The sequence below is a fragment of the Brienomyrus brachyistius genome, chromosome 6 (genome assembly GCF_023856365.1).
Source record: "Brienomyrus brachyistius isolate T26 chromosome 6, BBRACH_0.4, whole genome shotgun sequence".
In the NCBI taxonomy this organism is placed as follows: Eukaryota; Metazoa; Chordata; class Actinopteri; order Osteoglossiformes; family Mormyridae; genus Brienomyrus; species Brienomyrus brachyistius.
The window spans coordinates 23,728,961-23,742,016 of NC_064538.1; the positions used below are offsets into that span (position 1 = coordinate 23,728,961).

General features: G+C 42.4%; 1 protein-coding gene and 1 long non-coding RNA gene across 2 annotated transcripts in view; one reads left to right on the top strand and one right to left on the bottom strand.

Annotated features, from left to right (window-relative positions):
• Positions 1-1,873: 1,873 nt before the first annotated feature.
• Positions 1,874-9,815, bottom strand: LOC125745344 (uncharacterized). Its single transcript, XR_007398639.1, has 3 exons — positions 9,726-9,815; positions 7,424-7,560; positions 1,874-6,108 (listed from the first exon to the last, which is right to left on the bottom strand). It is a non-coding gene; the product is annotated as an uncharacterized LOC125745344 (long non-coding RNA).
• A 352-nt stretch (positions 9,816-10,167) lies between these two features.
• The window catches only part of LOC125745315 (transketolase-like), a 15,319-nt gene continuing 12,430 nt past the window's right edge, over positions 10,168-13,056 (top strand). The window contains exon 1 of the mRNA XM_049018030.1: positions 10,168-10,477. Coding sequence (XP_048873987.1) covers positions 10,371-10,477 — 107 coding nt within the window. The 5' untranslated portion in view covers positions 10,168-10,370. The remainder of the gene's footprint in view (positions 10,478-13,056) is intronic.

Here is a 13,056-nt window from a genome sequence, read left to right on the forward strand (position 1 = left end):
GACGGCTGTCAAACTGGTGCATGAGTTCTTTTGCAGGTTCAGGGCCCCGAAAGAACTCCACAATGCCTAGGGAATAACTCTGAGTCTGCCATCATAAATGCACCACACGATGCTGCCCCCCCCCCCCCCCCCAAAATGACGGTCTAGTTCAGCCAGACCCTGAACACTCAGCTCTTGATCCTGACCAGCTGGCATTAATGTGACTGGGACCAACATCTCCTGGTGACCCAGGATGACAGTGCAGGAATCCACCAGGTTCACTTCTGCCATCCTGATGTATGGGACCTGCGTCAGTGTCTGGAGGCAGCCCAGCACCATACCTACGACCACCTGAATGTAACCACACACTGCCAGGGGGCTCTGCTGGATGTCAGGCCATCCGTGTGGCTGTATAACCCCTGCTGGTGAAAAGGAATATCCCTTAAATTATGGCAGGGATCATGGGTGCTGTTGGACCAGCTATACAGGATGAAGATATCACAGAAAGATGTTCTCACATGGCTCTTCAGTGCCATTTATCTGTGGTCCTCACGCAGACTCCTGAAGCCAGGAGGATTTTTGGATTCTGGCAAACTGTCAGGTGACTCACAGTTTGGGGGAAGCAAGGCTTTGTGGTTTACAGCAGGGATGGAGAACCGTTGACCTCTAATGGGGATATAGTAAGGTAGTGGAAGGAGTATTTCAAGGATCTCCTGAATCCTACTGATATACTTTCCTTGGAAGAAGTAGAGCTGGAAGGAGAAGGTCTTATCCATTATGGGGACTCACTGAAGTAGTCAAAAAACTCTTTGGTGGTAAGTCTCCAGGGGTGGATGAGATTCTGATATGGCAGAAAATGGATGGATGAATGGATGGATGGATGGCATACATGTGAGTATTAGAGAACAGTGCTCAGTGAGGATATATATTGTATTGTAAAACACATGCTATATGGTTTTATGTATATGTTTTAATGAATCCGTCTTTGGAACACACAGGTGTCTTCAGCTCTATGTATCCCACACAAGGTAAGGGATTTAAATCTCATGTAGTGATATATAAAATACTCCATAAACTACACAAGGTTTTGAAAGGCATGTAATAATAATTGTAATGTTATTCTTTTTGTTAACTATTTTATTTTCATTCTGTTTGGTAAAGCAACACCAACAACAATAATATATGTGGCTATAATAAAATGCATATTGCATAATAATACATAAATAAACAAAGAGTGACATTGTATTGCTTGTAATATAAAATATGCTGTTTCTTTTTCAAAGGCTCTGCTATCAATCATACTAAAAATGCCACCACCAATGGTGAGATGATAAATGCAGCGTTTTTCCAAATGTATTGAACAGGCAGATTCAATTTTATGATTAAATTTGTGGTTTTTGTCTGCAACTGTTGCTGTTGTACATAAACTAAAGCTCCTGACCAATATTTGCATGATTTTGTACACTGTGCTACTGCAACATGATTGGCTAATTAAATAATTGTATGTTTACAGGTATTCCCAATTAAGTACTCAATAATAGTGTATGTAGTATTGTAAATTAGATGGTATATGATTTAATGTACACATATTAATGAATCTGTCTTTGGAACACACAGATGTTTTCAGCTCTGTGTATACCACACAAGGTAAGGATGTTGGAGTGATGCCTAATATACGCTATAGACTATAGAAGGTCTTGAAGGACATTTAGTAATAAAATGCATTATAATGCTATTCTTTTCTGTGAGCTATTTTCCACTTTTGTGAATTATGTTTGATAAGGTAATAATAATAATATGCTTATCCTGTAGTAATATGTGAATATACACAGTTTGACACTTTCAGGATCAGTAGCGGTGTGCGAGAGGGGGAAGCAGGAGAAGTAGGCGTAGGTCTGGGGAATAAGGGATTTAATGGTGAACGGGAGGTGGGCCATGAAACAGGCAACACACAGCAACACCACGCAGTAAGACTTCAATGACGGATCTAGGGAGACTGACTGAACGCGGATGTAAATACACAGGACAAATCGAAGTAATAGGAAACAGCTGGCCACAATCGGGACTGCGCACGTGGTGAATGAGGGGGCGTGGCACACAGGAGGATCGGACGAGCAGGATATCACAGACATTTCACAGACACAGAAGTTTCATTCTGCTGATTGTAATTTAGAATGCTGTTTCTTTCTCAAAGGCTATACCACTGTTTATTCCACTATCATTGGGATTCCTGAAGATGGTGAGATATGAAATGCAACAGTGTTTTTCAAATGTATTAAACAGATATATCCAATTTTATAAGTAAATAAGTGGTTTTTGTCTGCAATTGACCGTCTTCGGTTGCTGAAATGTATTTATTTTTAGTTTTGTCACGGTTCTTATCACTGGTTTATTACACTTAATACATATGATACATATACAATCCTGTTCAATATGATATAACTTAATTGTACGTTCCTCTCTGTTGTGTCTCTATAAGCCTGTAATGGTACATTAATTCTGTAGGTTAAATAAGTTGTATGTGTCTGTTTTCAGAGCCCAATATGGTACTTATAGTCAGTGGAGCAGCAGCAGGCTTTATTGTGTTAGTCTGTCTCATTATTGTGGCCCTCACCCTGGCTTGCAGGACCAAGACACAATCAGAACCAGGTATGAATAAGCTATTCATTAAATATCATGTTTTTATATATATTCTCTTTTGCAAGTTCATTGTATGCTGCAGTTCTTCATTCCAGTATTAATACTGTTTAATGCAAATTCCCGTGGTATTTGCATTTCCTCAAGTTTGCTGTCATAGTTCGTCTTTATGAATGAGAGAAGACTGATGCATTTGGCCTCTTCATGCAGTGGCCCTCACGACATACCATAATCAGCGACCAGAAGACTCAGATTCAGAAGCAGACTACATCAATGGGGCAAATGAGGAGGGTAGCCAAGATTACATCAACATTGAGTTAGAGGTCAAGAATCAGGAGGAGTCACTTTGTGATGAGGATGACTACATCAATGTGTCCAGACTGCCCGACTGTGCATCCTCAAGCAGTGAGAGTGAAGATTATGAGAACTCAGCGTACCTGCAAAACTGTTTGTGAGCCTGATCTCAGTCCTGCTCCACTTCCATAGATGAAAAACTGTCAGTACCCTTTAGCTGGACTACATAATTCTGTTCATGCCTTTATTTTCATTTCTGACAAAAGTCTTGCAAATATAAAAAACAGTACAATGTATGCAATCAAAACCTGTTTGAATGAATGTGTAAGAATAGTTTTCAAGCCAATGAAATCATTAAACAGGCCATTGGCAGTTCAAAAGCAGTATATTATTCAAACTCTATTAAGACTAATATTTGCTGTAATTGCTGTTATGCTGTAATTGCTGTAATTATCAGTGTCATCTTCTTTAACTGACAAAAGGCCATGGCCCTGCAAATCATGTACCGCTTACTTAAAATGCATAAGATGGCAAAATTATGAAATGATTGAAGAGTTTGCCTATGCATCTAATACTGGATGTACCCTGCCTTGCGCCATGCGTTTTCTGGCACTGAATCTAGGCTTGCTGCAACCCTGTATGAGATAAACAGTAGTATGCAATGCTGTATTTCCAGTAGAATGATACGTAGTGTAATTGTTATTCTTATGCAGTAATTTTCTTTCATGCTTCTTCTACAGTTTTTGAGATACTCATCCCAAACTAGCTCTCACCTGTTTGCAACCACCTTAACTACTTTGGCAACCACCAAGCAACACCTTAGTAACCACCTTGAATAGCATAATGACATGACAGCAATCACCATAGACACCTAACCCTAACCTATTAACACCTTAGCAACTACCTAGCATTTTAGGGGAGGGGTATACTTGACACTCATGACACATCATAGCCACGTAAGCATCATGGCCTCCATGCGTTTCCTGCCTTGATTTCAGGTGTCCTTTGTGCACCTACGCGAGGAAGTAACATGAGATGCAGTACCACAAAAAATCTTGGGGGCAGTATTGTCACCTTTTATCATGGGTGTCGCATCCAGCCCACCCCGCCTGTCTGATCCCTGCGTTTCCCCTTGGGTGTGTCTCTAAGCACCTGGGGCTTGTTAATCTTACCTCTCGTTCCTGCCCTCCTGTTAATCATTTACAGCTGCCTTGTGTTTGCTCCTTTGTTAGTCATGTATATTAGCATCTCTTAGTTTTGTACTCCCTGTTCAGCCATTGTAACCCATCAGCATTTATTAAACTGTCCTGTTTATCTTAATAAATATCATCTAAGTGGGTTCTGTTTAAAAGCAGCCTGCATTTGGGTCGTACCTTGACAGAAAGGTTAAACTGACCAAAGGACCCATCAGCTGTACGGGAGATCCTTCGGGGGTCTCTCTGCGGACCTGCCACCTTGCCCCAACACCAAGCCAGCAATTTGAACGTGCATCTTTAACATCCAACAGACACGTGAAAAACCCGCTCTGTTCTGAATTGTCTGAAGATGATCCTAAGGAACCATAGAAAGAATGGGAGCCCCTCCTCTGGAGAAGGAGTCGACCTATATTGGAGTCCAGGGTGCCTCTGGCAGCAGATGACTGGGGAAGATGAGGACATGCTGGACTTCTCAGCCCACGCCTGCAAAAGTGAAGCCACCCACCCTGCTGCCTCCTAGTGACTCAAAGCTGCTCAGCCTGCTACACCCTCACAACACGAAACAGGTCTGTTTACCATTCTCTTGCAAAGCAAAGCCACTCTGCACTTTGCCTGTCCCTTCTTCGTCGCATCAAGCTGCTCCTGCCTTGGGTATTTGCAGACCTCCAGTGCAGGTGTCACTCGAGGCCGCTGCCTTGCTGGAACGGAAGGACCAGGGGTTGGTGACCATATCCCCAACCTCAAAATTGCAGAAAATCTGAAAAAGGTGCTTCTCCTGGAAAGATCAGTGAACCAGGATTCCGGTTCTCCTGCCTTTGACTCCGAGCCACTCTCAGCCTCCCCGACAAGCCAAATCCTTGTTTCCAGAGAAGGAAAGGCTCACCACGGCTCATTCCACTGCCCCAAGACTAAGGAGTTGGAGATGGGGGGAAAAAGCAGCCTCCTGTGCAGGCGACTTCCTTGAATCTAGGGACACCTTGTGTGGACCACGGTGAGACCATTCCTTCTCCCCACATGCTCTCATCGCTGCTACCCACTTCATTGGCGTCCTTCACCACCATGCCCAGCGAAGGTGAGGCTCCCGTTGCTCCATTAATGTCTGATGTTGAAGTCCCAGTTCCTCCTTGTCCGACCACCAGAGATTCCCCCTGTGCTTAGCTCACCACCTGAGGTCCCCGCTGAGCTGGCTACCAGAGAGTCTCACCATCCTGCGTCTGCTGCCAGAGGGCTGTGCTGCACCCACCACCAGTGGGTCCTACCTTGCAGGTGCCAGCAGTCATGCCTGCTCCTGTCATGTAGTCACCAGCAGTCATGCCTGCTCCTGCCTGCCTGCCTGCCTGCGGCTGTCGTCCAGATGGCTCCGGCCCAGCCTGCGGCTGCCCAGTCGATCCCTGGCTCCCGAGACCATCGTCACCCAATCAGCTTTTGCCTGCTTGCCTGAGGCTGTTCTCTCCCCGATGGCTTCTGCCTGCTCGCCTGCTTGCTCACCCGTAGCCGTCGCCTCAAACTCCTACCTGCACACCTGCAGCCGTAATCAGTTCATTGGCTACTGCCTGCTCACCTGCCTGCTCGATCATGATCATCGCTGCTTCGTCGGCTCCTGCCTGCACACCTGTGTCTGTCTCACCAGCCTTCCTTTGCTTGGCTGCAGCTTCTATTCACTCAGCCCAGGTCCCAGACCCTGATTCTGAGGAGTTGGCTAGGGGGACCCAGTTGACCTGGAAGGTGTTTCTGAGACCTTTCAGGAGGGGGTTGTCAGGGGAGGGGTGCAGCAGGGTCCTGCGAGTCGAGGTCTACTTTGCTGCTTGGCCCCTCATCAGCATACATCTCACCTCAGCCAGACTTCACACCTGTACCCACTGTGAGTCTACTGGTAGTTGTCTGAACCCCCACTTTATCGTCACTGCTTGGAGGCTACTGCCAATTCGGCACCTGACGCTTCAGCTGCCACCAGTCATATGCCTGGCTTTCCAAGTTCCCTTGAGTTCCATTCCATGGGCCCCTGTTCAGATCACATGACACAAGATGAGCCACTGGTGTCAACATTCAACACGAGGGAGTAAAGTGATATGTGGCAGGACAAAGTACCAATATGAAGTGGATCAGGGGGTAGAACATTAAGAATGCTGCAGCAGTATTACAGAATCAGCAATTCGCTGTAGAGGAAGCGAGGGTGAAACATTTCGTGGCACAACCAAAGGAACCAACCAAGATGGTTTTCTCATACTGCCCCTGCTGGACATAACTTTTATTCCTCCAGATTGATATAAACTGCACATGGGAGTATGCACAGCAGCACAGCTGCATACAGTTCAAAGCAGAACTTCAGGCGGGAGCCATCTGGGTGACAACAGCCTCAGGCAAGCAGGCAAAAGTTCATACACTTCAGAAAAAGACACAAAAACTTTTTTTTCCCTCACTGTCGAACATTAATTCAGAGTAAACTTTTTCTGTTTAAGGTCAGCTAGGATCACCAAAATTTTTTGTATTTGGTAAATGTCAGAATAAAGAGAGAGATTTTCTTGAGCTTTCTTTATTACTTTCATCAAAGTCAAAAATTTACATACGCTTAGTATTTGGTACCATTGGGTTGTCCATTGTAAAACAGCCACAAGTTTCTCACAATAGTTTGCTGGATTTTTGCCCCATTCCTCTTGACAGTACTGGTGTAACAGGAATCAGGTTTGTAGGCCTGTGCAATAAGATTTTTAGAGTACCACATGAGGTAGTATTTCTTGGGCAATTTCCAGTGGTAAGAGGTTAGCTCAAGATCACTGTTAGTCTTTCTTAGCTGCAGACATCTGCCGGTTCCTTAGTCTGTTGAAGTCTGCCTGTGCATGCTATCCCCATGTCATTTTTCTCTCTGAGTTTTTTTTCTCCTAGCCCTTCATATTCCCAGACTATCCACAAGGCAGTGGGGCAGTATTTGGTAGTATGCCTCTGGGAACCACCTCAGCTCCAAGATCCCCAACTAATTTATCCTGGAGTCACAAGACTCTCAGTTACCGTGGCCTACCATGAGGAGGCGCAGTAAGAGTCTTGGTGAGGGAAAGACTATGAACTGGCCTCAGAAGATTTATGCACTTGGCCTCCTCTACCCTAGAACCTAGGTTGGCCAACAGCAGAGGCTAAGGGAGGGATGTCGCAAACATCCCTACATGTGACATCTCACTAGCTTACTGCAGCAGACACATCACAATACTCTGTGAGCACTGCTCACTAGACCATGCTGAAGTTCGGCAACCAACGAAGATCAGCAGGTTTATCTACAGAACCAAACACAAAGGAACATTAGTAATTTTAGTGGTTTTACTTACATCCTAAGAGATCCTTTACCTTTTTCACAAACACTGCTGTTGTTGTAGCCAACAACAGTGCACCAAATCAGGGCCGAATCCAGATCAGCACCTGGAGGGGGGCATTTCACTTTCAAGGGGGGCCAACTTCAGATTACCTGTAGATCCATAGGTGACATTAGGGCGGCACTATATACTGTTTCAGCAGCGTCACTGCAATGTCAAGTAAGGCAAAGTAAATAAAACACTTCATGCTTCTGCTGCTTGACACAAAAGGAAAACTTGCATGGTTCTAATTTTTCATGACTAATCTATAAGAGAAGTCTGTCTGATAAAATTAACTCTGATTTAAGTGTTTTTCAATACACACAGTTTCCTGCTAGTGAGTGACATGTAGGCTCTGCATGCACAGCAAACCACCATCACAATCATTCTTGATAGAGCTGCAGAATGTCCCATATTAATATTGATATTGCATGTTATACTAAATTAATTTTCACATTGTAAGGACCGAGACAGCTGGGTTAAAACAATAAGTCATAAAAAACATTATTACTCTGTCATAGGCTACAAAATTTATCAAGGTAATGGAGTATAAGCTACAAAAACAGTTTGAACTTTTTTATCATAATCATTTTTTTGTCCTTACTGTCAGACTCACTCATAGACAGTTGTACTCCATAGAGACGCTATTGATTAAAAGCAAGTGATTTGTCAGCACTGCGTTGTGCACAGCTGTTGACAGATCTCGCAGCAACACCGCCAACTTATCTGACACACTTCATTTCAATATCGTGCCGACCTAAGTGACAAACTTTTTCCCAATGAACAAACCTAACAAACTTCCAGCCACAGGCCTACATTTTAATTTTAACATCAAATCACTCATATCAGACCACACCCCAGTTTAGTTAAATTCTCTAGTCATAACCATTCAAAGTGTGAGCTGAAACATTCTATCCTTTATTTGTTGAAAGTATCAGGGCAGATGCAGATATAAAAACAACCAAAATTAACCTAGTTCAATAATGCATTGAAATAAATCTCTGCAAAACAGGCTGCTCCCATTCATTTGTATTTTTTTTGTCAGGTCTTTCTTAAATGCAAATGTACTTTATGTTGAGTATTTCTGTCTAGTTGATATTTGTTTCTGATTAAACAGTGCATGAACATCTAGGAAGATGTATGGGGGGGGGTTTGCACCGAGTTGTTCATGTGCCTGGCCCCTCCTCTAACTCTAGGCCTGCACCCAACCATGACAAACGTAGCATGGACAGTACACATGGAATATTGCACCAGACAGGGAACTATGCACCAATAAGGTGACTGACAACCTTTGCCTGGGGGGGATGGTGCCATGTGATGTCATGTGCAACCCTCCTGTACCTCTCAGCTGGCTTGGCAGTGCCTGGGAATCCCCCATGGAGGAGCTAGAAGAGGTGGCTGGCAAGAGGAAGGTCTGGGCATCTTTGCTCAGATTATTGCCCCCGTGACCCAAATAAGTAGTAAACAATACATAGGATGTAAATCGCATAATTTTTCTTAGAAGTGTTTTTAAGAACCAAAATATTAATCCTATATAAAGGAAACATATTTTTCCCCATCTGTACTTGTATGCAACTGAGGTAAATACTTATGTCCATTGAAACTTCATTTTAAATATGTGCATTTTTAGAAATACTTTAAAATATTGTACTGGTACAAGCTGACTGCTGGACCTGTATCAGACCTGGCATTGGCATATGTTAAATGACTGTGCACTTTATTTTGAGTTAAAGCCAAGCAACCGTAATGCTCACAGTGATAAGATGATTGAGTTACCTTAAATCATGAATTACCAGAGAAGGGCTTATCTGCAAACACAGTCATGATGAATTTGCACAAATGCTACAATAAAATACACTTTGTACAAAACGGATGAAGTTCATTTTATTATTGTAAACAAGTTTGGCGTAGCATTTATGGTATTCAATTTGGTTCCTCATCATTTGGTTTACTTAGGGTGACCAGTAATCCATGTCAGGAGGGACACTTTGAGCTAGTGTGAAACAGCTGGATAAGTTTTTCAATCAAGGAAACAAAAGAGGCAAAGAGCAAGAAACACTGACCTATTTAGCCAAGCACGGAGCCTTTCAGTTTTATGTCATGCTTACAATATATTTGCTAAAGGGATTGAAAATGGAGCAATGTGTGCTTTGTCAAGGGGGACACTAGAGATACATATTAGCTTTACAAATCACGTACGTCTATATGCTTGTTTCATTTGTGCATATTTTAGTAGCATTTCATTTTGGCACCACCTTCCCGTTTTCTCAGGACTTACCTTCTTTCCTCATTTTCTGAGCGATGGTGCCTTTAAGTGGTCTGACTCGACAGACCATCGCTAGCCCCTCCTCCTCAGAATGCAGAAATCGCACTGTCACTACAGGATCTGAGTCAACCCTGGATTTGATTTGCGCATGTGCTGCCCAGTCAACCGTGTTAAACCATTAAAGTACTATACAATTCAAGTAATAAAGGATTTTAGGTCATTTGCCAAACCTGCACCCTTACCAATCATAGAAACTTTATGTATTTGCATTAATTTTCATGAAATTGATAATTACCTTTAATTGTACTGACACTGGCAGGAACTGAACATATACGTTTTGTCGTTGTTTTTGGCTTGCTTTTAATTAGTTTTCAGTTTTAGTTATTTTTTTAGTTAGTTTTCAGCTCTCGTACTTCGCTTACAGCGCTGGCGCATGCGCGATTCGAATCCACAATTGACTCAGATCTTGCAGCAACACGCTCCGCTGGTGAGGGAGAGGGACGGGCCGCGCGCACACAGAACTTCCATAAAATCCCCTGTTTGACGGCCGCCTCAGCCTCTGTCTGCGAAGCACGTGTTGTGCATAGAACGGTTCCGGGTATCGCTAAGGAAGATAAAGTCTGTATAATCTTGAGAGACTTCTGCTTGATCTTGAAAATGGCCAGCTATCACAAACCCGATGAAAAAACGCTGCAGGGTCTGAAAGATATCGCGAATAAGTTGAGGATTCACTCCATCAAGGCGACATGTGCTTCCAATTCTGGGTAAGTAAATATGTACAAGGTAGCTTCATTGGCCTGAATTAAGAGATAATTTTGGCCAGCTGCCTAAAGTCACCTCAGAAAGTGACTATGCATGATATATCAAATAACGTGGACACCCAGCTACTCGTATTTTTTTTTAAACTGCATTTTCTTTTAGCAACACTAAGAAGTGAAAGGGAATGTAAAATACTCGTGGTCGACTGCTGTGTTCTTGCGTGACTGAAAGAAGACGGACGGGATGAACTGGCCTACGCGCGAGCTAGCTGTGCTAACGGTCGCAGATGATACTGGAGAAACAAGAGTTGCATTGTTTTACTGACAAATTATAGGGTTAAAGGTGTACTTTATAAATGCCTCCAGAATTATTAGGAGAGCTCTACTCCCTGAGAAATGTGTCGGTTTTAACATAAACCGTCTTCATTTGAAAGCGTGCTGACAGATCTGTGTCCCGAGTGTCGCATGTCCCGCAGATCAGAGTTCACTCTTAATTTTCTTAAATGCACAGCCAAAGCTGACCTCTGGCCTATGCCGTCTCTAAAGCAAGTAATGCACGAGTAATCAGGATTACTTGCATTCTGTAAAATAGTTTTGTATAATAATGACTGTCTAATAAATCACATCTTTGTTACGTAATGCACTTAAAATCATGCGCGCAAGAAACATCGTTATTATTAAATACCTTTTATTGAATTATTCTTAAGTAAAATACCACATTTAAAGTGTGTGTGTGTGTGTGTGTGTGTAATTTCATTTTGAGAGTTGTGGTGTTTCATAGTGAAGTGTTTAAATTTTGGCAAAGGATGGAATTGCACTGTGAGTAACTTTACAATGAATTTTTTCACGGAATCAAGGAAGTATGTTTCTTTTATTTACACAGTACTGAGATTAGATGGAATCTTTTTAAGTGGCTGAGCTTATGATCTTTTAAATTGAATTAAATATTCCAGTATAGGAAGGAAGTCTGTATGTATGTGTAAGTGAATAAGTTTTTTTTTTATTTTGAGAAGTGTGATTATGAAATCTAGTGTTGTAATCAAATTCAAATGAGGTGGGTGGGTGGGTGGGTGGCTTGTGAAACATCTTGTTAGACTTCAGCATGCCTTCAATACTTTTTACAATAATGAACAAAGATTTAACAAGAATGTATATTTTCTGGTCTCAGTGTAACACAACAAGTCAATACAGCAGCTATGTAAATCCTGAATTGTGCAATCTGGTTGCATGAATTCCAGTGCCATAATCCATCCATTATCCAAAACCTCTGATCCAGTACAATGATCAGCACCATAATATTTTACTAAATATTGTATATAAATCCATTACTTGAAAGTGTTTTTATGGTTATGGCATGAGCCCAGCAGCTGATGCAAGGGTCAGTAACACACACCATGACCCCATAGTGTCAGGCAGTGTAATTCCTTGAATAAGAGTGACCAACCCTTTATCCCCCCCCTCCATGCATGTGAGTAAATCATCTTACATGTGTGGTCCAGCTGTGTCTTTCAGGGGCGACCCCAAATGGAACAGCATACCCTTGCTGTAAGAAGCAGCTTGTTTGCCATAAGTTGCAACTCTCTAGCTGAGAGATTGGAAGGGCCAAATCCGATCAGTTGGCTGGTTAATATGCACCCTGGGAAAACTCTGAGCATCACTTGCTGCATTGTCTTTATTTCCAGAATCTTTGATGTTTTGAAAAATGGATGTATGATCACTCCAACTGGTGATGTCTGTAATTATAGTCTCTCAGCTGACGTATCTGTCTCTAAGCATTTTTCATTTGTCATACAGGAAGGCATTGCAGGAATTGCTGAGAATATGAGAAAAAAGCTGCATTCTGGCCAGAGTCTGTTGGTGTGTTAGAAAGACACAAAATTTGTTGCCATAAAGGCCTGTCCTCATGTAACTCCGAATACTGGCAAAGGAGTGATGCGCGCCAGAATTTCTTGATATGAATGAGATAGAGATACCATCAAGGCAAGATGTACGACATGGGGGCATTCAGAACTTCTGTTAAAGTTTGTGTGAATTAGCAAATGAACTAGATTTGCAATATGTGGCTAAGCTTACGAAAGATGCAGTCCAGCTTATTCTGAGCTCCTTTGCTCTCAGTGTATATGGCTGTATGACGCCTTTTGGAGAACAGATCAGATCTTTTGTAGAATAAATCAACTAAAGCATTTTGCCTAGACCTCCGAATTCCTCCCTGGAACCTAAAGAAGCCCACCCTGTTCAGAATTTTATCATTTGTAGGTAATCTTATTATTATTCTCTATGTATTTTGAGGTTCAGCTGTCTTGGTATTATTTTTTTGTTTATTTATAAAATTATTATAAACTTTTATTTGTTACCTAGGCTTCACCATGAATACAGCCTTAACTGCGTGGGTGACATGAAAACCCAGTTAACTAACTAACCTGAAGAAGCAAAATATCTTCTGGGGCAAGAACAGAAAGTTTCAGACTCATCTAAAGACTTTCCACTAGCAGTTTTTGTATATCAGGGAAAGTTTTCCATCTTATATTCCTCTGTATACAGATAGTTCAAAAGTCGATGGTTGCCTACTGAGGTTCTTATACAGG